The 27,143-nt window shown below is 35.4% G+C and overlaps 1 protein-coding gene across 5 annotated transcripts in view; it reads right to left on the minus strand.

The window, feature by feature from the left end:
• Positions 1-6,124: 6,124 nt before the first annotated feature.
• TMPO (thymopoietin) overlaps positions 6,125-27,143 on the minus strand; it is a 28,869-nt gene continuing 7,850 nt past the window's right edge. The window contains exons 3-9 of one of the 5 annotated variants that reach the window (XM_058568601.1): positions 24,760-24,918; positions 19,312-19,409; positions 11,996-12,115; positions 11,801-11,896; positions 11,276-11,386; positions 10,155-10,243; positions 6,125-8,346 (exon numbers count right to left, since the gene is read on the minus strand). In XM_058568601.1, coding sequence (XP_058424584.1) covers positions 8,061-8,346; positions 10,155-10,243; positions 11,276-11,386; positions 11,801-11,896; positions 11,996-12,115; positions 19,312-19,409; positions 24,760-24,918 — 959 coding nt within the window. In that variant the 3' untranslated portion in view covers positions 6,125-8,060. Of the gene's footprint in view, positions 8,347-10,154; positions 10,244-11,275; positions 11,387-11,800; positions 11,897-11,995; positions 12,116-19,311; positions 19,410-21,014; positions 23,753-24,759; positions 24,919-27,143 lie in introns of those variants that run through there. The other 4 variants (XM_058568602.1, XM_058568603.1, XM_058568604.1 and 1 more) reach the window with 4 other exon arrangements.

The following is a 27,143-nucleotide window of genomic DNA, read 5'->3' on the forward strand; positions in this document are numbered from 1 at the left end:
ATACTGTTTTCCAGAGTGGCTGCACCAATTTACATTCCCATCAGCAGTGTATGAGGGTTTTTTCTCCATATCCTCTGCAACACTTATTTCTTGTCTTTTTAATAATAGCCATTCTGATGTGTGTGAGGTGACATCTTATTGTGGTTTTCATTAGTTAATTAGTTATGTTGAATATCTTTTCACATGCCTGTTGGCCATCTGTATATCTTTGGAAAAATGTCTGTTTAGATTCTCATATGGTGTAAGATAATGTTCTATTTTCATTCTTTTGCATGTGGCACACCAGTTTTCCCAACACCATTTACTGAAGAGACTTTCCTTTCTCCATTGTATGTTCTTGTCTCCTTTGTCAAAAATTAGCTGATCATAAATGTGTGGGTTTATTTCTGGGCTTTCAATTCTGTTCCATTGATCTGTGTGTCTGTTTTTCTGCCAGTACCATGCTGTTTTGATTACTACAGTTTTGTAGTATATTTTGAAATCAGGGAGTGTGATACCTCCAGCTTTGTTTTTTTCTCAGGATTCCTTTGGCTATTTGGGGTCTTTTTGCTCATCTTTAAATTGGGTTATTTGGGAGTTTTAAAAATATAGTCTGGATATTAACTTATTAGATATATGATTTGCAAACATTTTCTCCCATTCTGTAGGTTGCATTTTCACTCTGTTGATTGTATCCTTTGATGCTTAGAAATTTTAAAGGTTGATGTAGTCCCGTTTGTATATTTTTGCTTTTGTTGCTTATGCTTTTGGTGTCATTTCCAAGAAATCATTGCCAAATCCAATGTCATGAAGCTTTTCCCTTATGTTTTCTTCTAGTTTTATAGTTTTAAATCTTATGTGTAAGTCTTTGAGTTAATTTTTGTACATGGTGTAAGGTAAGGGTCCAACTTCATTCTTTTGCATGTGCATATCCAGTTTTCCCAACACTATTTGAAGAGACTGTCCTTTCACCATTGAGTGGCCTTGGCACCCTTGTTGATCATTTGACCATATATGTGAGGGTTTATTTTTGTTTTTCTATTCTATTCCATTGGTCCACATCTGTCTTTTATGCCAGTACCCTACTGAATTATTGCAGCTTTGTAATACGTTTTGAAATCAGGAAGTGTGAGACCTCCAACTTTGTTGTTTCAAGATTGTGTTGGCTATTCAGGGTCAGATAGAACTGACTTTTGACAAACCAAGTATATAACATTTACTACAATACCTAAAATCACTTTCTCATGTTTGTGATCTCTACCACTTTTTACCTGATGTTGGAAACCATTTTGGACTTTTTAAAAACAATTATGAGCTGTATCATAAAGGTTCATACAAGAAGTATACAATTTTATGACCATAAAACCACCACCTTGGTCAAGAAATACAATACTGCTCCCAGTTACTTCCCTGTTCACGCGTCCTCTCCTGATCACAACCCCCTCCTAGAATATTGATTCAGTTTTCACATTTAGGTCAATGATCCACCTCAGTGTAATTTTTGTGCATAGTGTGAGTTAGGCGTCAAGGTTACTTTCTTTTCCTCTATAGAGATCTAATTTCTCCAGCACCACTTAAAAAAAACCCATCCTTTCACTCACAGAATTGCATGGAACAAGTTGAGAAGTGATTCATTTATTTCTGTTCTCTGGGAGTGCAAGATTGATATGTCTTCCTTATATTTTTTGATAGAATCTATTGTGGAGTGTTCTTTGTGTCAAGTTTTTTTTTAAAATAATTTATTTATTTTCCCCCAGAGCCCCAGTAGATAGTTGTATGTCATAGTTGCACATCCTTCTAGTTGCTGTATGTGGGACACTGCCTCAGCATGGCCGGACAAGCGGTGCGTCGGTGCGCGCCCGGGATCCGAACCCAGGCCGCCAGCAGCAGAGCATGCGCACTTAACCGCTAAGCCATGGGGCTGGCCCTGTGTGAAGTTTTAAATTACATATTCAATTTATTTGATATAGTACTATTATTTTTTAAGTTAATTTTGGCAAGTTGACTTGTACCAATTATTGTCTCTTGGCTCCAAACACACACCTTTACCTATTCTGCTTTATGATGCTGAGGTTGGTCTGTAACCACATTTCTGCTTTGCAGGCTGGTTCCGTTAGGCTCTGCTAACAGTAGACACTAGGGAAAGACCGAGAGGCTAGAGATAGGAGAGGACACTTGCTCCTTCCTGTGGATATCTTCTTGCAGTTCTTGTGAGCTTCAACCCAGTGATGCCTCTTCTCTATGGTGGCTGCAGTTTCCTCCTGTGTCAGTAGCTGAATCCAGCGTGCAGTTTCTTTGTGCCCCCCTCACCCTTCAGCATCCCCTCTTTAGTGGTCCAAATTTCGGCTCCAAGGGTTCCTGCTCCAAGCTTCTAAGTTTTAAAAATTCCAGCCTCTTTGTTCTCTTGGCTTTAGGTTTTATAGCTGCTGCAGTTGCTATGTCTATAATACCTTAAAATTCTGTTACTCTTTTCAGTTACCTAGTTAATAACTGTATGACTTTAATAAAATTACTTCCGTTCAAACAGCTGGTGTCTGCCTCCTGATTAGAATCTGATATACTGACAAAGGACTAGTATTCAGAAGATATAAAGAACTTCTACAAATCAGTATGAAAGACAGACAACTGGCACATAAAGAAACCCTATGATGCAACAGACAGAAATACATTTATATGTATGCACCAAAGGACACATACAGAAATGTTCATAGCAGCATTTTTAGTAATAGCCAAAACCTTGAAACTTACCCAAATGCCCATTAAAAGTTAAATGGCTAAATTATGCTATATCCACACAATGAAATACAATATAGCAATGACATTGAACAATCTACCACTATATGTATCGATTAATCTCATGTTACTTGAAAGCCACTCAAAGGAGTACATAATATATGATTTTATTTAGAAAGCAACAACAACAGGGAAAAAAAATCCATGGTATTATGTTAGCACAGTGCTTCCTCTAGGTGGGAGATTAGGGAGGGATAGAAGCTAGAAGGCAGATGAGAGCCTTTGGGGGAACTGGTAGTTTCTTGATCTGTATGCTGGCTATATGGTCTCATTTTAGAAACAAACACCCCTCCTTGACATACTGCCAACTCTTGAGCTACTGCTCTATTCTCTTAAGTGAGTCTACACTTCTGCCATAACAGTGAAATTATTCTCACCAAATTCACCTGATTCTAAATTTAGTAGACATATTTTCTCTGTCCACATTTTGCTCAGCATTTAAAATGCTCTCTTCAATGACACTGAATCTCCTGGTCTTCCTTCATTACCCACCCCTTAAACACTGAGATTCATCCTTAGCCCTTTCTCACTTCCAAACCTATGGATAATCTTATATATTCCCATCACTTGGAATATATCGATTTGCTATGGACTCCCAACTATGTCTAGTTTCTCTCCTAAGCTTCCGATTGCTAACCTGTCAATAAATGATCTCCATTTGGATTTATTCATAGTATCTGAGTGCTTACTATGTGTCAAATACTGTGTTAGGTCCTAGAACTTCTCACAGGGGTTATCAAACTCGATGTATTCAAACCCAAAGTGTTTCTTCTTTCCCCCATATTTAGTCTTCCTTTAGAACTCTCTCAGTGACAAGCACCACCTTCTACTAGGCCAACCAAGTGAAAAACCTCTAGGTAATATTTTACTTATCCCTCTGTGACCATTTCTTATTAATCAAGTCTGTTGAATTTATCTCTGGAAGATAACTCAAACCTATCTGTCTCTCCAGTCTCATTGCTATTCATTCATACTTAATTTTATATATAATCAATCTTTTGAATAAACACATAGACTGAACACTTCAAAGAAATGTCTGTATGAGTTCCAAATCAATGCTTAACATTGTTTCCAAACGGTACAGCATGGCCAAATTAAATACCTACATAACCCCTCAGATTGAGTTACAGTAGCCAAACTACAGGATGAGCTCCAATCATTCCCACCTCCTGGGATTCACATTCTTGTGTAGTTCCCTCCCCATTTTACCAGAGTTGATCTGTAAGATCAATAGAATATGGCAAAAGTAATGGTTTATCATATCCAAGATTAGGTTATGTAAATGCTGTGGCTTCAACTGTGAGTGTGCTTTCTCTCTTGGACTACTCTGGGAGAAGCCAGCTGCCATGTCATGAGATAACCTATGATGTCTCCTGCCAACAGCCAGTAAGGAACTGCAGCCTGCCAACTATGCTGCAAGGTTGGAAGTAGATTCTGCCACAGTTGAGCCTTCAGATGATACTGCAGCCTTGGCCACTCTCTGATTTCTTACACATAGAAGCTGCAATAATTGTTTCAAGCTGCTAAGGTTTGAAGCTACATAGCAATAAATTATTTCTTCTTCCAATCAAACCATAAGCTGTGATAGACTACAACTTCTGTCATTAGGACAAAATAAAACAAGAACATTTTACACTGCTTTGCAATTTCAAATTATTCACTTTATCACAAGCTCAATGTGTTAAATTCTGGACAATCAAGTCAGTAGTGGTCTAGTATAAAGAGCATTTGATTAGGATTGCATTTTCACAATCAGCTTTGATTTATTCCAAACAAGCTCTGACAGATTTGTGGTTCTTTGACTTACAAGGGTTAAACATTACTAATTTCTCTCAATAAGATAAAGAACGATTAATAACAATATTTAAACTGCTAATAAGTCTATACTGCTATTAGTTAATGGAATGGTCAAACGTATTCTGTTTTTTTTAAAACTACTTCCCCAAAAGAACACCCAAGACAAGTTCAGAGATATTTCTAAAACTGCATCCATGCACTGCCAAACATTATACCTGGCACAGAGGCAGCAAATAAATATTTGTTGCAGTGAGTGATAAAACTTTATAAGCAATCAGTTTCAAAGGACTGTGAATATAGCACAAATGTCATCAAATGTCAGTCTGACTAATGATTCTACAGCAGAACATAACAGAATCCCAGAGACCCCCTGCACTCAAAACTCCATGTCTCCTCCTCTATTTTCTTCCCGAATCTTTGGTGGGAAGATGGTATGTGCACCCTGAGAAGCTCTCAGTAGCTGCCAATTCAAGATGACAGATTAACCATATGTGTTTATAGTCTCATCCTGTTGAGGTTATTACTGAAAAGAGAATTAAAAGATGTTTAACACAATGACAGAGAATGGAAGTGAGACATCAAAAGAATATATTTTGAAGAAGTGTATGGAGAAAACATTAAGATGTAAAATGAATTAACAAAGTTAAAGAAGGCTCAAACTTAAATGGCTACAGAGAAAGATTAAATCTGGAAGTGAACCTTAAAGAACCCCTAAGAGGTTTGGAACTTAAGAGGCACCACCAATGTCGTAGAAGGAGCAAGGCTGAACTGGTATAGTTTGTATATAGTGTTGGTCTTTTAGGTCCTCTCTGCCATATCATACGCAACCCGACTCATCATTGCAAACTTGGGCAAGTTTCTTAAGTTCTCCAAGCACCAATTTCCTCATTTGTAATGAGAGACTAAGGAAATACCAACTTCATAGGATTATCATGAGGATTACATGAGTCAATACATATCAAGTGCAAAGAACAGTATCTAGCACATTTATTGCATGATAAGCATGCAATAAAGCACAGCTTACTGTTATTTTAAGCTTTTGATGCTATTTGCTTTCTAATTAATTGTAGTGTATATATTAATCTGAGAATCACTAATTTAAATAAAATCATCTTTGGGGGACACATGAATGAAGAAGAGATAAAGGCACTTGCATCTTGTGAACACAGCTCTCTGGTGAATATATCACAGCAATATCTTTGCTTAGTTTCAAAGCAAGACTAAAATTCATGACTGTCACAGATATGTACTAAGACAGTAAAACCAGAGGAAAAAAAAGAAATGGAGACTGAAAAGAAGTAGTTACTATATTGTAGAGTGGGAGAGGTGCCTCTGAGAGCTTCCCTGGGTCATTGTGCAAGTATAATGGCCTTACATTGTTTACTATGAGCAAACGAGGAGCTCATCACGTTACTACAATGATTAGAAGCAAAACAAAGGAACAGACTGAAATGAGAACTAAATCTCAACAATGCATAAATATCACATAAGAAATGTTATCTGGAAATCTTATAGTTTTGTGTTATCTGAAAAGCATTTATTGCAATGACAAAACTAGAGGTTAATTACTTTTTTATTATTGAATTATATTGTGAAGTCTACATCTACAATTTAATCAGGAAGAAATGCTTTGCATTTACATCAAGGACACATTTATTCTAGTGGAATAAAACAGACACAGACAGAAGACCAAGTACACATTAAAAAAAAAACTGACTACATGTTTTACCTGGTCCTACTTTCGCTGTTTTGGACCATACCTTTCCTATTAGAAAACTGATCTTACATACATATTAAGTCTGAGTATCTTCCCACATTTTTAAACATTAAATGCAGCTTCTCACAATTCCTAATTACAAAAAACTGAAAATAATATGGGAAACAAAGTTTAAAAACAAAGAAATTAAAAGTAGACTATTACCTTATATTGGAAAAGTTGAGTAAAACGTGCCCCCTCTGTGGCTCACCTCAAGAAACACTTTTACTCAGAGAGGGACGCATTTTTGACCTAAGAGTAAGTTTCCCACTCCCCCTGCAAGACCAGACCTATAATGTTTCTGGTCAATTGCAAAGTAAGTGAAAAATGTCTACAAAATATCTAACAGCTAAATATCAGAATAGGGCTAATTCAACTAAAAATTGTGTGCTGGTCTAAACATACATCTTCAGCTTTTTCCTTTTTAAAAAGTGTCTTTTTATTTCAGATGACATGTAAAAATAACTTACATTTTTAGTGTGTTTTATGGTCAATGACTGTAAAGCTGAAACTCAAATGAGTAAATTTAAAATTTTTGTTTTACTTGATTCTATTAAAATTTCGATTACCTACTACTTTACTTAACCAAGTTATACATGAGGTAAGTTTTAGCTAAAAAAATAAATCAGCCACAAAGATAAAGTTAACCATTTCAAGAGTACACAAAAATCATAATGCCCACCTCATATTCAGAGTTGACAAATTTATGTATTAACTACTATGTATCCAAGAAAAGTTGACTACGTAATTTAAAAGCAAATACTTTTTGCACTTTTAAATCAAATTATGTTAGGAAATAGAGGGCAAAAAAACTTGGCAAAATTTGTTTTTGGTAACAGAAGACAATGCAAGAATGAATCCAAATGGAACCTAAGATGGGTGTTGGACGTTTCTAACTTCTAAACAGACACACACTTATTTATCTAAAAAAAATTTTGGTAGCAAATTGGATTGACAGAATAAATGTTTTTCTGTAAATAAAAAGTACAAGTTTCCAATTATAGCCTTACAGCTAGCTAAACAGCTTTTAAAAACATATATAGCCAGCTCACAGTTCTTGAAAACATGAACATGTTGCACTAAAAGATCCCTGCTAGAAATCAACTGTATTTAAATGGGTCTTACTGAAGTAGGACGTTCATGATACTAGAAATCTTTTTAAAAAGTACAATAGGGCTACAATAATAACATTACTATTAATAAAAGTAACAGAAGAGATTATTGCTGTACTTTTTGCCATAAACACCATCAAACTTTGTTGCAGTTACAAAAAGTACAACCCCAAGTTACTTTTTCTCTTACCCAATTTCATGTTTCACATCTCTAAAGTTTTTATTCAGCATAGAATTCTTAAAATCTTTTCTGTAAGAATTCAAAGTATTTAAATGTGTAGCTTCACATTATACTATCGTGTTCTCCCCTTCTTGTTTCCCAGATACACAAAAACAATATACATTTTTCTCTAAAATGAAGATGTCCACATTAAAAAAATAAAGCCTACAAAAAAGTTCCAGAGCTAAAAAAGATTATTCATATGGCACAGTGATCTCCCACTAGTCCAAAGTCCAAAACATTGAAATGAAGTCCATTTACATATCTTGTTTGCTTTTCAATGGAATACTACGTTTACTGAGGTGAAATCACATTATTTTTAGTTCTTGAGTCAACAAGTATACACAAATGTTTTATACAGTTATTAAAAACAGGAGACCAACTTGAGTGTGCCAAAAAGATATCATTCAGTGGATTTTCCAGAGTCATTAACATATTCCCTGAATGGATTTACTTGGTTGGTTTCCATAGCTTGATAGACCAAAAACAAAAAAGTGGCCACAACAACAAACAGCAAAATTTTTATCCACATGGGAATGGAGCGTCCCTTTTTTGTCTTTTCTGACTTGACATCTGCCGAGGGAACATACTTGGGGACATATTTAGATGAAAAAGATTCCTCCATCCTGAAATCCCTCAGTTCTAATGGCCGGCCTGCAGCCCCTTTGATTGGTCTGCGGCAACTAGCACTGTTGGGAGTGAGAGGAAGAAGAGAAAAAGAAATTTTAGATAAAGTCATGATTTAGATAAATAATATAAAATGTCATTACCATTCGTAACTCCAAACACATTCCTTCGGGTAACAGGAGGAAACTGTCACATATAAACAGTGAGATCAGTCAACCTATTTACAACTTGTACATATTTTTCATTTAAAAAGTTAGGTACATATCTTTTATTAGAAAACAATATTCAGAAGATTGATAAATGTTCACTAAACTTGCCTTTTTCTTCTTCTTCTTTTTTTTTGTGAGGAAGATCAGCCCTGAGCTAACATCCCATGCCAATCCTCTTCTTTTTTGCTGAGGAAGATGGGCCCTGGGCTAACATCTGTGCCCATCTCCCTCTACTTTACATGGGATGCCACCAGAGCATGGCTTGACAAGCGGTGTCGGCGTACATCTGGGATCTGAACCTGCGAACCCCGGGCTGCCAAAGTGGAGCATGCGCACCTAACTGCTGTGCCACTAGGCCGGCCCCTAAACTTGCCTTCTTTTTTTTTTTTTTTTAAAGATTTTATTTATTTATTTATTTCCCCCCCAAAGCCCCAGTAGATAGTTGTATGTCATAGCTGCACATCCTTCTAGTTGCTGTATATGGGACGCGGCCCCAGCATGGCCGGAGAAGTGGTGCGTCGGTGCGCACCCAGGATCCGAACCCGGGCCGCCAGCATAGGAGTGCATGCACTTAACCGCTAAGCCACTGGGCCGGCCCAAAGTCTTTTTTTTTTTTTTTGTGAGGAGATCAGCCCTGAGCTAACATCCGCCAATCCTCCTCCTTTTTTGCTGAGTAAGACGGCCCTGGGCTAACATCGGTGCCTATCTTCCTCCACTTTATATGGGACGCCGCCACAGCATGGCTTACCAAGCAGTGCGTCGGTGCGCGCCTGGGATCCGAACCAGCGAACCCCGGGCCGCCGCAGCGGAGCGCGCGCACCCAACCGCTTGCGCCACCGGGCCGGCCCTAAACTTGCCTTCTTAAAGGCTTTTCAGAGCTAATATATTCTGGAGATAAAGAGGGAAAAAATAAGGTGTTTTGGTTATGATTCCTTAAGTCAGGAAACAATTCAACAGATATCTAAATACAGTCTTTCTAATTAGAAAAGAAAAACTCCAGGGGGAAAAAATGATTTCCTTCTTACTAGGTTTCCGTTTAGATTTTAAAATAGGAACTAAATACTGTAGGTAAATGATTTATTTACAATCCCTCAGCTTAACAAAGTTAATTTTGAAATGGACAACTTTCAAGAATATGAATTGCTTAAGCCAGCCCTGATGGCCTAGCCGTTCAAGTTTGGCATGCTCTGCTTCGGCGGCCCAGGGTTTGGTTCCTGGGCGTGGAACCACACGACTTGTCTGTCAGTAACCATGCTGTGGCAGCGGCTCACATAGAAGAACCAGAAGAACTTACAACTTTACACAACTATCTACTGGGGCTTTGGGGGCGGAAGGAAGAAAAAAGGAGGAAGATTGGCAACAGATGTTAGGCTTAGGGCGAATTTTCCTCCATAAAAAAAAAATATGAATTGGTGGCTTAGAAGAATTAAACTGCTCTCAAAAGAACAGTTTAATTCTGAGAACAGAGGTACAGTAACTTTGTGAAGAATTAAAAATTAAAATTCCCATATACATATAGTATTAAATACTCATGTTGTATACTCTAAATCTATACAATTTTTATGCATCAATTATACCTCAATAAGGTGGGAATAAATAAGTAAATAAATAAAAATGACCTAGTAGAATACACTAATATTTGCTTCATTGTATCTGAATACCTAATTCCTGTTGGTGTAGATGCTTCAAAAGGAAACATTTCCTTAAGAATATCCCTTTCTACTCTTCTTTCCTCTGTCTTTTCTCCCACCTAATAAGAAAGAAAGAAACAAAGAACCACACGTTAAAATTTAGTGTAAATGCGTAATAATTAAAATATAATTTTAAACAGAAGTTTCAGAGAACAGAACGCACTTAAATCTGTCCTAGCTTTTACAACCGCCATTTCTAAATTCATTATCACCTAAGCATCCACACACTTCCAAGACTCTCTTCAAATTTCTTCAATGTGAAGATATGTTAATTTGGAAAATGGGGGTAGGGGGAAATCACCACACATTCAAGTAAGTTAAGAAAACCCCCAACCCCCACCAAATTCTAAAATTCAGTATAGCTGATACGGCAGTATAAAGTTTCCTCAATGGATTTCCCATGCTTTTCATTAACAGTACACTGTTCCTTCCTCTGTTAATAATTTTATGATCACATAAATGATCAAATATAAAATATCAAATTTACATGGATCTTTAAGAAATTTTAGTATATGTTTTTAACTAGAGTCAATCCAGTCCTCCTAACTTAAACATAAAATAATTTTTTTAAGAACCTGATTGTTTTGCTGTGTTTACCTTTATGCCCAGATCAAAATAACTTTTGGTAAAGATTCATTAAAATTATATTGCATCATGCAGTCAGTAGTGTAAAGCTTACTTATACAGGAGTTAATCAATTCAAGCCTCAAACAAAGTCACTTTCAAGTTCCATTATTTGACTTTTCAGTGAAAGATAATATTATAGCCTCCCCCCTACAGCCCAGTAACACTTGCAACTCACATCCATAGCAAAGAGAACACATTACAAGCAGCACACAAAGGATCACTCCCTTGAAAACTAGAACTTGAAACACAGTAGCGAAAGGATAGTATTAGCATGTCATACTGTATTAGTTACTTTCCATTGTCACTACCAAAAGTATGTCTTTAAAATAATATATGCATATATATACATACACACCCCCCCCCCAATAAAGAAAGTTCTATTCCCTCCCACTCCAAAAAACAAATATAAATATTTCCTCTTTAAAAGATCAATGATAGCATCGATCTAAATTTTAGTCATTTACTTCAGCTCTTGTCAATGGTTTCTTTGGTGTTCTTCTGGGTATGTCTGAGAATTCAGTGATTGGCAGAATAGGAGCTGCGTGCTTGAAATTTCCAGTCACCCTATTGACAACCTGCCAAGATTCAAATTATTCAGACTCAGAATTATCCAAACATAACAAGACATGTAAAAAGAAAAGAAAAAAAGATATCCTATTTCTGTAATATTTGAAACTTTCTCTTAATAAACATTAAGGCAAAAGAACCTAGAAATGAGCATGTTCAGTGCTTTTACACATGAAACTTTATCATTCTTTAAATATTTTGTGATACTTAGGATTCTTGTACAATGAATTAAATTGATATATATAAATTGGCTATATGGAAAAATTCTAAAATTCAGAATCATATGGGGAAAAGGAGTTTAAAATATAATGTTTAAAAAAACATCTAAACTTGAGGTTTGCCAAAATTTACCACCTCCCCAATTCTAATTAAAGGGTAATTTACAAAGAATACCACTTGTATAGTTTATGAAACATATTTACTAAGGTTTCGTTGCTTGAAGCCATTATAGTTTCAGCTATGGGAGTACTCTCTGAAATTATTGCACCATCTATACGAAAATGTTCTGAAGTTTCCACCTGTTAGTTTGAAAACAAAACAAAAACAATAAATATAAAATAATCACTAAAACCCTACCAATCTGAAAACCCAACGCTAAGCAGTAAGCCTTGCATCACCCTTTTCCTCGGAGTTCTTCTGGACCCTCTTGTAGATTCCCTAGTTAATGCCTGCAGAGGTCCGCCTTTTGAAGATCCACTTGTCCAGTCAGTCTCAGTTATTCCAGCTTGAGAATAGCTCTATTCAAGCATCGACACATTAAAAAGTCATATTCTAACATCAAATACCTTAATAATGGCCATATTAGCATACTGACAAGCCATGAAAAATCTCCAAATGCCAGTGTGCAAACAATGCTATACCCTCAAAATATTTCTAAATTTATTGATTGAATCGATATGTAGGCATCAGAAAACACTTAAAGTATGGTAAAATACACTAAAGAGTCCAACTATAGGAGCTCACAAATTACAATAAAAAAGAAGGGGAAAAAAGCACATCAATTTATCACTGTGGCTCCTTTAGTGACTTACTGTTTGCTATTTGGCTCTAGTATCTCAGCTGCATCTCTTTGGCTGTCTAAACAAAAAGCAGGCTGATCGTGACTTATAAGAAAGTCATTTGTTATGACAAGCCAGTTTCTTTTTAAAATAAAATACAAACTTTTATAATTATTAGTATAGATTAAACATTATAATTTTCATGTGATTAGGATTATTTAAATAGAATCAGTTTAGGGGGCCGGCCCCATGGCGTAGCGGTTAAGTGCGCGTGCTGGGCTGCTGGCAGCAAGGGTTTGGATCCCGGGCGCGCACTGACGCATCGCTTGTCAGGCCATGCTGTGGCGGCGTCCCATATAAAGTGAAGGAAGATAGCCACAGATGTTAGCCCAGGGCCAGTGTTCCTCAGCAAAAAGAGGAGGATTGGCATGGATGTTAGCTCAGAGCTGATCTTCCTCACCAAATAAATAAATAAATAGAATCAGTTTCAATTATAATCCATACACAGCTATCTGAACTTAAAAATTCCCAGGTATCAAACTCTAATTCTTAGAGAGATATTAAAACGGAGCAGCAACAAAAATCTGGTGTTCACCTCCTTCACGAACATGCAAGCCTAAAATGTCACTACCAAACTTCAACGCAACCCCACTCCTCACTGCAGAAAGATGGAAAGGTCACAGTGATAGACCACTGTTACCTTCCAGTCCCAGATTCATTTCTCCCTGAAAAGCCAACTGATTTTTTGTCATTTAAAAAATAATTTAGCAGTCTTTACAAAATAGTTGGAAAATCACTAGACTAGTGCTTCGCAAACTATAACGTGCATAATCAATCACCTAGAGCTTTTGTTAAAATGGAGATTCTGATTCAGTAGCTCTGGGGTGGGGCCTGAGATTCTGAGTTCAAAGTCGCAAGTTATTCAACTTTGAAGCCACTATTCAGATGATTCTTTTAAATTCTTTTAACTAGAGAACATCCATCAATGTTTAGTATTATACTAGAGTATGGTTCTATTGTCACTTTTGCTTTCAAGCTAATATTTTATCTAGATAACTGATGTTTCTATATCCAAGTCAGTGTCTAATAATTTTAAAGACAGATATATTTTACTCTTATCCTGAGACAAGAGCTTATGTGACTGGAATTATTACTACCAAAACCCCACAAGGTACATAGTCTCATATATCTGATTTGTATTTATCTGTATTTGGGATCAACATTATAAGAGTTTCCTTTTAACTCACAATCTGAATCTCTGGGTTCCTTTTCTTGCTATCAATTAGGAAATATTTGCTGAATGCAAACAATGTTAGCCAAGAGACAAATCTGTAAACAAATTACACACATATATAATAAATGCTTCTTAATAAATTCCTGATTATTTAAATGGTTCTCAATCCTGGCGGCACAGTATCATCTGGGGGAACTTTTAAAAAATATCAAATGCTCCCAACCCCAACTTAGACCAATTAAGTGAAAATTTCTTCTACAAAGGCCTGGGCATAGTTAATTTTTATAGCTCCTGAGGGGATTCTAATGTGCAGGGAGGGTTGAGAACAACTGGTTTATGATAATATAACTGACTTATGATACATCTCAAAGCCAAGTATTTTTTCTAAGCTGCTTTCAACACTGATTTCTCTTTAATAATCAATTACTCAACACCAACAAAAATAATTAGAAGAAGGATTTTAAAGATATCCTAGGGCCAGCCCTAGTGGCCTAGTGGTTAAGTTCAGTGTGCTCCGCTTCAGCGGCCCGGGTTCGGTTCCTGGGCGCAGATGTACACCACTTGTCTGTTAGTGGCCATGCTGCGGTGGCAGCTCACATACAAAAAGAGGAAGACTGGCAGTGGATGTTAGCTCAGGGAGAATCTTCCTCAGCAAAAAAAATCCCCCCAAAACAAAACAAAAAAAAACCCCCAAACAAAAAGACATTCTAGTTTGATAGTCTATCTGATATTATCAATGTATACTCAGTATTTTAGAACTCCTCAAAGAATTAACAACTACATTACTCGAAAGGGCTAATAAAGTTACCAGTTATGCAGCTGCTACACTAAAAGACCAGATATTTTACCTATGTCCATGAAGGTAAAAGCAGGGGAGGAAGACACATCCTTTCCTTAAAAGTGGTTACCCACCAAATTTTAGGACTTTTCACTTGTTATGTTTTATTTTGAATAAGTAACTGAAATCATCTCTTCATCAACAATTTTACCTAACATCTATTGAAACTATTACAGATTAAAAAAAAAAACAAAACATGTTTACACGTTTTTATTAGTTATCTTTGACATTAAAGGCCAAGCTCCATTTAAAGATTCCTTATTTTCTTCCGTGGAATGAAACAAGAAATTCTTTGGTTGCTTGTGGGAATAGCTGGGAACAGAGGTGGGAAGGCACTTTTCACTATAAATCATTTATACTTTCTTTTGTTCACATGTATTTAGTTCTTTGGTTGAGGATGGTTAACCAATTTTATTAGTTCTTTACTATTGATATCTAATTCAGAAGTAATCATCTTTACAGAAAACTGACAACCCTGCACACAAACAGAAAAAATATTCTGAAGATTTAAAAAAAATTTTTCTACCAGAATCCACTATAAACAAGTGACTTCGAGAAGCAAATATAAATAAAAAATAATAACATTATAATTTAATATTATAACTACTTAGTAAAATGGACCAAACAATTATTGATTGAAAAGAAACTCACTGCTATGTAAAATCAGTAATTAATGTGATTCCTATATGCTCTATGGCCAAAATAAGAATTGCAGTGTCATCAATTTTCAGCAAGATGCTCTATAGAAAGTCCAGAATTTATCAGGAGACAATAGCAGGAAGAAACAAAAACCTTCTCATGTTGCCTTTTAACAAGCTATTATTCTGAATAACTTATTCAGAAGACGTTAGGCAGTTGAGGCACATGAGAATGCAGGAGCTGGGCTAAAACGAGGCTATAAATTCCAGTCAGTAAAAATACAAGCTCTAAACAAAAAGTTTACACAAAACTAGGTTATAAAAAGAAATAATCAGAATAATTAAAAGCTATCTTACTCTGAAGAACTCACTATCAATTTAGGTAAAACATGACCAAAATGGGTACTCATATTAACTTTTTTTAAAAACAGCATCATACTCCTTCATTAGAGAAAGGTACTCTCAAACACTGCTGGTGGGAATGCAAAATGCTTCAACTCTTATGCAGGGGAATCTGGTAACATCTAGCAAAATTACCCAGCAATTTCTCTTGTAGATTTCCTGAAGATAAACTGGCTAAAATACGAAATGACACATGTAAAAGGCTGTTCATGGATTCATCTCTGCATTATTCAAAATAGCATATAACTCAAAACAATCCAAATATCCATCAAAAGGAAAGTGGCTAAATAAATTGCAGTATATCCATAAAATGCAATACCATGCAGTGGTACAAAGCAATGAGGAAGCTGGCTATACTATATTCTGATATGGAGTGATCTCTAAGATATATGTTTAAATTAAAAACAGAAAGAAAAGGAATGTGCAAAGTAGGCTGCCTTTTATCTAAGGAGGGGAGCATAAATAAATATATAAATCTATGTATTTACTTATATTTTCAAAAAGAAACAAAATATAAACCAAAACTTAAAAATGGTTACCTATGGATGGAAAGAACAAAGATAGAAGCCAGATTTCTGACTCTATCTTATTTTGCCTAAATAAAACCACATATATATTCTCAATAATTAAAAAATAAAAGAAAAAATTCTTTCAAGTGACTAAGCACAGTATTTTGATTTTATATCCTAAAGAAAAGAAAAACTGCCCAAGAAAACCCCAAAACTGCATTTAGCAGCCTTACTGTTAGTAGTAATACTGTATTATTTAGAAACTTATATCTATAGTGATATTTACATAAAAGTAACGACATTATTTTAAGAACCAAGATACTCAGCATCAGAGAAAAGAGATACAAGTATAATACCTAGAAGTTAGATAGCCTGCATTAATAAATTTGATGAATTCGTGATTTATTTTCTCTTTCTAAAAAACAAGTACTCCTACCTCTACCTACTGAAAAGGCCTAGAAGCAGGGACAACCCAGCAGGAATGAACTTCCCAGCATCTAGATTGTAGGTAGCCTCCAAATAATATTTTCTATTAAAAGGATTAGGGTTCTTTGGAAAAATGGCTAATGTGATAAGAGGCAGGAAATATACAGGAGCCTGGGACATCTTACTTGCCAGAAAACAAACTATCAAAGACAAACAGGGTCAATAAAAAGATACAGGAATCAACTCAGTAATTCCTAATGGCCAAAGACAGCAAAATTTGAACATGAAAAAAGAATAATGACTGCAATTCATCATAAGTCAAATATATAAAAACCATACTAGCAGAAAGATTTTATTGATCATCTTTCAAAGTGACCACAGCACTTTAAATGGAAAATTGGCAAATAAAAGGCCAGAAGCAAGCCTTTATCCTGGCGCTTCTGTACGAATTTTATTTCAAGGTAACTGAGTAGTTCATGAGGGAAAGTGGTTTGAATTACGGATATAGATGTAAAGGAATGAGAGAAGAAGAAAAAGCATCATCTTACAACCTCAAATGAAATAACGGATCTAGACAATAATCATAAATGGATATCATAACCACTAAATGAAAGGGCAATGTGGAATTTTATCATGATCAGGTTTTTAACATCTGAACTATTACTAATTAATTTTAGCATCATCAAAAAGACATCATGTGCCTCCTGAAATGATGCAAAATGAAAGCCACAACACCATTTATGAAGTATTCTTGTCAAAGAATCTGAATCTAACCAATCCTCTAGATCTATGCTGTCCAATATGGTAGCTACTAGCCCCATGTGGCTATTTAAATTAAATAAAATTAAAATTTTAGTTTCTCAGCCACACAAACCACATTCCAAGTATTCAATAGCCACACATGGCTAGTTGCTACCATAATGGACAGCAGATATAAAACATTTCCATTATCACAGAAAGGTCTATTGCACAGCCCTACTATAGGTATAACTCCCAGCCTACAGGAAATACAGGGCAGAGAAGAGCAAATTAAATCATATTTGAAGAAGCAATCTGCCAAATCCAGAACGTAGGAAATTCTGTAGAGGACTGACCTGGTTTCTTCACCAAATAATGGAGGGAGAGGAAACAGTTGTAGGGGAAATAGCCACAGACTTAAGAGACATAACAAAATAAAAAACACCAAATGACATGTGGAGCTTGTTTGGATCCTGATTTGAACAATTTAATCACAAAAGTGACATTTCCGAAACTAGAGGAATTTGAACAGATTAGAGATGAGAGAATTATTAATTTTATTAGGTGTGACAGTGGCACTGGTGTATTTTATATAGTGGCGTGCATATATATATGTATGTGTATATATACATATAAAACAGCTCCTACCTTTTAGAGATATATATTGATATACTGACATTTTAATGTGTGAAATATATGATATGATATGATGTTGGAGATTTGCTTTAACATACTCCGGCAAAAAGCAAAACAACAAAACCAAAAAGAATTTAAAAAGCTGGAAGTTGCGGGTGAAGACGAAACGAAACTGGTAACATGTTGACAACTGTTGAGGCTCTGTGACCGTGTGACTGGAAGGTCATTCAACTCTCCCCTCCACTTTTCTATGTGTTTTAAATTTTGTATAATAAGGCCATTGTCTAATTCTGCCTGTCATCTCCTAAATCTATTCTCCTTTGATTATTTATCCTGGCCTTCTGTTCAGATTCCCCTACTTAAAACCATTACCCCTTAAATCATCTTTAATACCATCCTCCCTCCCTCCTTTTAACTATCTGACCAGACACTCATCCTTGCTAGCACTATGCCATCTTGCCTTCATACTCTGGACCAAAGTTCCCCATGCTTGTCTATTTCAGTGTCCTTGAGCAGATTTTCTTAGTTTCTCTTGCTCTGATTTCCTTATTCTTCAGCATGCCCCTGCAGCTCTTCCCTAGCAATACTAGATAAAAGGGCAATAAAATATTTATTCCAGTATTTGGCTCTATATTAAACAAAATCTTCTTTCATTTAATGCTCTATGCATTCTCCACAGTCACCAAGCTCATTTCTAACAAACAGTTCTGAAATTCAACTTATTAACTACATCAAACCAAGAGAGAGACATGGCTTCAGAAATCAAGAACACTTCTTTTGAGGATGTATCACTTCAAAATGATAAAGAGAAGATGGAAAATTTAAATAAGCAACTAGACAAATCTTCCAGCTGGACAGAATAAGGATAAGGAAATGACTAGGGAGAGCTGTCTTGTAAAGCATCAGACAAATCAATGCTAGATTAGTTAGTAATTTGTTCTCTGTAAACTAGCTCATTTATACCGGTGTTTATTTTCCTTTTGAAAAACTGTCATCTTGCCTCACTCATGATAAAAAAGCTAAACTTCATCTAGAAAAAGGAAAGAAAACAATGTGGTCTTAGGACCACAGTAGCTTCGGAGTTGAGGGAAAAGCCACAGAAGATAAGACAGGCAAAAGTAAAAGCAAAGTCAGAAATCCAGAGACAAAGACAAAAATATAAAACCCTTCCCCTGCCTCTTAAAGAAATTATGTCAGAATTGCTTAGGCATTTCCACCTTAAAAAAATATTTCTCTTAAAAAACAGTATGACTGGCTTTGAACCAAGCTTAGCACAGAATCAAACATAAATGAGACATTTATTAAACACTTGCTTTTGCAGAAGCACAGGCTACACTACTGACAAAAAAACACAACGTTTAAATTTCTAATGCCATTTAATGAACAACGGAACAAACACTTCATTGAGTGCGCTGGAATCTGGTGTCAACAATTAACCACAGGCTAGGACACAGGCAAATTAGTATTGTCACATCACTTACACCTGAACACAGCCATCATAAAACTAAAGATACCTGATTGTGCTCAACTCTTCTTTGCTTGAGTGTTACTGGAGTCTTTGCTCTGCCCTTTAGTGGTTCTCTCTTCTCAAGCTTGAGCTCTATCTTAGAGTCTGGAAATAACATTGGAGAAACCATTACTCTCTGAAACATACAACAAACTACGTTGTCATCCAAACATTAATTGGAACCCTGGTTTTAGGCACATTAATATGTAAAAGAAGTTTGTTTATTGGTATTACCTCAATAGACCACAACTGTTTAACTGCAGTTTGTCTTTAAAAACTTTTCTTTTCCATTCTTATTTTATTCCATTTTTGTTTATCTCCCCCTACTCCTTAATCTGATCACCACTTCTCCCTATTTATTCTCCTTTCCTTTTTCTGGGACTAATAGTCTGAAACATAAAGTGAGTTCAAACTGCTCCCGAGGAGGCTTTTTACTAAAAACAATTCAGATGTGGGAAAGGGACACTAAAACACATAGTTGTTACCATTCTTTTTTCATACAATGCGTTACTACTATATAAACAAAGGTTAGCTATTAAATTAAGATTTGGAATATCAAAGGGAAAAAGCTATAAGGAATTTTAAGAATGATAAAAACCTATATGATAACAAGCCTCTAACAACAATAAATAAGCACAATGACGTTAATACTTGAGTGAAGTTTAAGTCTTTCCTCTCTTCTTTTTTGATGTGATTATAAAAAATCCAGGTACAACTGAGGAGGTAAGGAGGAATCTTGTTCACAGAAAAGTACAACCAATCACAGGTCACTTCTCCTCCTCCTCCCCATAATAAAAATAACATACTTTTCTTTAAAGAGAAAATAATGCACATATATTACTTAGCATATCACCATGATGGTTATTAACCTAACAACTCAAATATATATATTTTTATAGGCTTCAGTATTCCATTCTCCTAGACTTGATTTTATCACTATTTGTAGAGCTAGTTTAAGACTGATAAAAACTTTAGCGAACTTCCATTTTTGTGGCCTTGTATCATAGTATAGCAAAATTAATGTAAGCTGTTGCTTCTAAAACTTCTATTACCAAAAATCTGTTAGATTACTTTCTTACCAGAGACAGAAATGAAGTCAATTTTTATACAGAAGCTTAGTTTTGCATAAACTCAAGGCAGTTGTGCTAAAAAGTAGTTGAGATAGCTATGTGTCTTGCTAACTACCTAGTCTAGTACTAGTCAGCCCAGAGTCTACTTGCAAGTTTCCCCAAAATGAACAGTGATTTTTACCATGTTAGTTCAAACAGTTCAATCTTTATTTAGGATTAAGGTATCGACTCCACCCCCAACCTCCCAAGACTTCCATAAATGGATCTATAATTATATTTATGTTTAGGACAATACTTAGCGTTATAAAATCTTATGCTTCATTAACTCAGAATCCAAGAATTAGGAGGGGCAAAATAAAGAACCCAACATTAGTTGAGCAGAAACTGATTAAACAAATAAGGTATTTGGTTACAGATGAATTCCTTTAACAAATTTAAATTCCAACAGCCAATAAAAACATGATCCTCAAATAGAAGAAAAACCATACAACAATAATTAGAATATTTTCAACTATACTGAATGTCAACTGAGCTTCCATGATGAAATGGAAAAGGGATGTTCACCCACAAATATCTAACTTGTTACAACTCCAAGAATAAAAGACACATACAACATGTTTCTGGAGACCACACAAAACTGTTCAAATTTAACAACTTTATTGAATTTGCAGAAGCATTCTACAGTAATACATTTAAAAAAATCACAAAGCACTTAGTAGGTACATGTATACATGTACATTTAGGAGACAAATAACAAAATTACTCCCTGAAAGCTGCAAAGACGGACATAGTCTAAGAATACAGTAATGGCTAGGAGTGCCCAAGGAACTGTAATTTGTTTATATTTAATACTACTATTTTCCATAAAAATACAAAGAAATTCTATTATGAAATATCTCTATAGTTAGACTCATTCATCTTACAATCATAAAAATGAAAACAGAATATACTGCTTTATATAGACACACAAGACAGTGGAATATTGTATGATTTCTTATGACCTTGTTAAAAAAACTAACAATTTAAATTTGCTTTTAGAATTTAGATCAAGTCTAATCATCCATGAACTACAACATACCTTGAAAGTGCTACTAAGAAAAAAAAAAAAAAAAAGCCCCATCTTTCCAGTGTCTAATTCATCTGACAAATTACAGTGATGGTGAGAATGCACTATCACAGATTATTATGGTCTAGAGCTGTATTTCTCAAAGTGTGGTCCACGAACTGTTTGCTACCAGTCCATGAAGAAATGAAGCACTTGCACCAGAATGTAAATCAGCACACTGTTTTCTCTACCAATAAAACTTTACCACAGAAATAAACCTTGTGATTGATCTAAAAAGTGTCTCTAGGTTCAAATTCTGGTGCATGCTTATTTTGCTTGTGGATCAGTAACAGTTTGTAGACTGGCACTTCAAGTTGCACTGATCTAGAATATTATCAATGATACTGTAGACATAAGTAAAAAAACAAAAAAAAGTGAGAAAATAAAAGGAAAAATGTAGACAAGTTTTAGAAAGTGAAAAGATATTTAGTAATATTTTAAAACAGTCAAGACTACTTATATTCTAGTTAATAGATTTTTAGTTTTGAAGAGTTGTAAAATCTTAAGTAAAATAGGAAAAAGTGAACTATTTGAGACAAACATGTGATCTACAAAGCTTTAAATTATTTGTATCAAGCTTTCTATCTATGCAACTTGCTTAAAAAAGGCAGTTCTATGTAGGCAATTATTTTTATTTATTACTGTAATTTGATGGGTAGAAGCTCGACATTTTGAAATTGGCCCAATCTGGAGATTAAAAGGCCTTAGAGGGAAAGAAAATTTGGGTATAAAAGTACATGAAATTTCTAGAAAAGCTGGTGAGTTCCCCATATCAAAAATAAGACAGATGTCTTTCTAGTGTTTATTTCCACGCTTTTTAATTATTTTGTATAGTTCTCCTCCAAATAATGTTCCACCTTTAAAGGGAGTAACAGCCAGCTTATTCTTAGAAGCTGGATTAATTTTGCAATCCTTCAAACAGAGATAGCGGCGACCTAACGTGGAAGATCCCATGGTATGGGCAGCTATCTTTACTTCATCAAATGCAGCCTCACAAAGAAATGAGGCTGCATCATACGTTTTGCTCAGAATCCCAAGTGCCTGGTGCACACGACCAGGATCTGAGCTAAGCATTTGCGCAGCCTGACTAATGTCTGCCTGCATCGCCCGGACTACAAAGGCGGTATGGGTTGCAATCTGCAATGCTGATGCTGCAGCTTCATATGTTCTGCAAAGTGCTAAGTCCAACTGTTTATCACAACACTCAGTGGAAGCTGCCTGAATACCTGCTGGTGGAGTGGCTTCAGCAATAAACCCCGGGATTTCATCATCTACTTTTGGAACTGATAATATCCGTGTTGCCTCTCTGGAAGAAATTGGATACTTGCGCGCCAATGAAGGCAGCTGCCTGTCAATTTGCTGCCACTCCTCTTCAATTACTTTTAAAATAGATTCATGGAAGGGAAAAGATACTTCTGGAGCATCTACTGTATCATGCTGTGATTGTTTAGACATTTCTATGCCTAGGGTAGTGAGTGAGTGAGAGACAACAGCTTTGGCGAAAGACGACATCAGTTCAGACCCAGGTATATTTTGAAATGCCACAAAAGAACCTGAATCCTTTTCCTCTACTGACTTTTCACTGAGTCTACGAAATTTTCGTGGAGGAGACAGGGATTCAGTTTCTTGAAAATTAGACTGATCAATTCTCTTCCTTGTGTTTTCTACATTCAGTGGGGGTGTAGAGTTAGAAGTCCCAGGCAAACTACCTACCCCACCCGGGACCAACAGAGAATTGACATAATCTCTGATTGCCTGAGCAAGTGGTGGAGAAATTACTTGTGATCTCTCAGACTCTGTAACATGGGACCTCTCAGTACATAATGGTTGAATTCCACTTTTCTCTCCATGGTAAATATTTTCTACTATGTCTTTATAGCAAGTAGTGGTAGTTTCTTTAATCAGTGAAGGAGAAGCTGCAGCAGAGACCAACATGGCAGCGAGTTCATGCTGAGAAGATGTCGAAGAACTTTTCTCTAAACATCTATCATGGCTAGGCTTGGAGGAAGTAAACAAATTCCCTCCAGAGGCTAACTTCTGCAACTGTTCCCTGCCAGGCAAGGTTGTAGCAATAAGAGGTTCCCTAGGTGGGTCTCCCTTAGAAGTATGTACTTTCTTAGCTGCCTGTAGTTCAGTCCTGCCCAAAGGAGGACGGGTGGAGATTTCAGGAAAAGATATACCCTGAAAAAATCCACCAGAGGGAGTAGTTGGAAGTTCAGTAAAAGGAACAAAATCCCTAGTGGACTTCACTTTCTTGTGTTCTTTCTTCTTTCCTGTAGAGGCAAAAGAGGCAGGAAGTTTAAGCATTACTTGTGTTTAAGCTAATTTTAATCTTTGCCTCCTTGCTAACATAGTGCTGTTGAAGGAAAAGACTCTATATTTCATATTCTGAACAACCAATTTGACAGACTGTGCCCTGACAGGCAATGCTTACAGAGATATAAGCAATTTGGGTCAAATTAAATAATCATGAAATTAATAAACAAGTCATATGAATTAAAAGTTTTTAAATATCAAGTTGTTCTTATAATAAAATTTAAAAGGTCATTTATTTGAGGTATTGTTCTCAAAAAATATTTAAATATCATGGTCAAATTTTCTTAAAATATCTACTAAAAATATGCCAAAATATTTGCTTCAAAGTTGCCTTGAAATCAGATTATCTAGCAAAACATGTACATTTAAATGCCTATCAATAGAGAACAGAGAAAACATGACATACGTAAATATTACCGCTATTTATTATGAGGAATAAACCAGACATTTATGTAATACATCAATAAGATGAGATCTCAATAACATAACACAGAGTAAAAAAAAAAGCAAGTGATAAGATTTAGCATGATGTTGTTTATATATATTTTTTAAAGTACAAAATAATACATGTATTAGATGCACGTGAAAAAGTAATTAAAAACAGGCTGGAAAGATAAGCATCAAATTAATGATAGTGGTTGCTTCTGTGGAGATGATACTTGGAAACAGATAAATGGGGGAACTTTGTCTTTATTTGTAATACTTGGTTCTCTTAGAAAAATGAGATTTGAAGCAAAAAAGATACAGGTATCTGGCAATTTTAAGTGACAAAAATTAGACATTTGTACTTTTCTGTTTCTTAGAATTCTCAACAAAAGTTATTCAAATCAAATTACTTAAAGGATTAAGTATAAACAAAAATTACATATATCTTGGTATTATTTTAAATGTCATCTTCTTCATGTTTACTGTATGAGTCTGAAAAAAATTATATATATTTGATTAACATCATTTAAAATTTTACCTTCTTCGTTGTCACTGTATCTGTCAGAGTCGTTACTTCCATTCTGTCTTGCATTTTCTGCTGAAGAAGAAATCGTTGGCAGAGGGGTAGATGATCTTGATTCTGTTCCTTGTTCCCTCAGTTTCAACAGCTTTTTCTCATATAGCTTCCTGGTTGTTCCTATATTAAGGCAGAACTTGCTTTAGTACTCATAGTCTTATTTAAGATCCAGCCCAGACACTATCTTTAGCAACACTAAGATGTTACTTTCATTCTTTCCTATTCTAAACTTAAGTGCTTAAAAATACTATATAACGGATTCTTTTCTAAAATAGGTGTTTTTCTGGGATTTTAATACATGATTACAACGTTTCTTTCTTTCTTTTTTTTTTTTTTTGTGAGGAAGATCAGCCCTGAGCTAACATCCAAGCCAATCCTCCTCTTTTTGCTGAGGATGACTGGCCCTGGGCTAACATCTGTGCCCATCTTCCTCTACTTTATATGGGATGCTGCCACAGCATGGCCTGACAAGCAGTGCATCGGTGCGCACGCACTTAACCGCTATGCCACTGGGCCGGCCCCCAAAATGTTTCTTTTAATAGCATAGAATACATAGTAGACTGATATAGATCTTATTAAACATCATGTACTGAAGAACCATGTATGACTGAGTATTTCTGACTGAAAAGTTTTGGACTTGGTATATTTTCTCCAGTATTATGTCATAGTACTTGCCTTTGTAGAAAAATCATTTTTATAAACAGACAGTACTCCTTTTAATTACCATGCTTAAAACCTCACAACTCTAAGAGAGTAACATGCCTATAAATAGCCATTCAGTTATGGGAAAAGAAAAGTCCGATAAATCAATTTAAAAATGGAATATATTTGACACATAACTGTGTAAATTTAAGGTGTTGTATTTAAATATAACTACTTTGCAGTTAAAATGACCTTTTATAGAAATGTGTGTTACAAATAGAAATTATATACCAATTAGATAGCAAAGTAAAACTGATTATAAACAAATTCTTAACACATTTCAACATCAATTTAGCTTTTATCAAAAATAGCTTTTATTGCGGCCGGCCCCATGCCTTAGCGGTTAACTGTGCCCTCCGCTGCTGGCGGCCTGGGTTCGGATCCAGGGCGCGCACCGACGCACCGCTTCTCCGGCCATGCTGAGGCTGCGTCCCACATACAGCAACTAGAAGGATGCGCAGCTATGACATACAACTATCTGCTGGGGTTTTGGGGGGAAATAAATAAAGAAATAAAATTATTAAAAAAAAAAATAGCTTTTATTTTGCTTTACCCCAGCTGTACGTTTTCCCGATTTCTGTAAGATGAATAAAATGATAATATATAGTTTTAGAAACAACACATATCTCAAAATGTTATATAAGTAGTCTTAAGATGAACAGCTAGGGAGGGGGAAATGGGAAGATGTTGGTCAAAGGGTACAAAATCTCAGTTATGCAAGACGAGTAAGTTCTGGTATCTAATGTTATAGCATAGGCTGTAGTTAACAATACTATATTATATCCTTGAAATTTGCTAAGAAGGTAAATCTTAAGTGTTCTCACCACACATGCACACAAAAGAAAACTATGTGAGGTGATGGATATGGTAGTTAGCTTGATTATGGTGATTATTTCACAATGTATATCAAGTTGTACACCTTAATATATACAACTTAAAAAAAATGAACAGCTGATAACACCAACATGTAATTTAATGTATGTTGAGACATAATGCACATTTTTCAGCATCTCCACTTTGGAATTTTAAATGAAAAATTTAAAAAGGGTATCAAACGTCTTTTGGTAATTATATTAATAGGTTTATTATCATCTATTTGGAAGCAGTGTATTAAATAAAACAAAAGAAAGACAACATTCCAAATTCTTGTTTGCAACCACACCTACAGGAAAAGACAAACTCCCAAATCTCCACTTCAAAATTTTACATAACTTAGAAGATCAAAATAGACCTTTCTCATCTTGAGGTTATCACCAAGACCCTATAAAATTAAGGCATAATCAGTCTTGCAAAATCACCTACTAACAGTAACCAAATGAGGGAAATTCAGTGTATTTAGTTTTTCCAGGTTTTCTTATTTTAGCTCCTCTTGAGGGTATCATTCTTGAATTCCAATCAAGACTTTTAACTTACTGATTTGGATGAATTTGGCCAGCTGTTACCTCAGATTTTCCTAAATTGTCATATAAGACCCAAATGTCTCACCAGGTAGTGTGATATAAACACCATATGAAACAATCTCAACAGAGGCAATCTTGGAGATTAGCCAGTTCAATTCTCTCATTTTATTCCCCTCACTTACAGTTAAGGAAACGAAGATACAAGTCATATAAATGATTAATGACAGACTGGCCTTTAGAACT

The sequence above is a fragment of the Diceros bicornis genome, chromosome 25, assembly GCF_020826845.1.
Source record: "Diceros bicornis minor isolate mBicDic1 chromosome 25, mDicBic1.mat.cur, whole genome shotgun sequence".
NCBI lineage: Eukaryota > Metazoa > Chordata > Mammalia > Perissodactyla > Rhinocerotidae > Diceros > Diceros bicornis.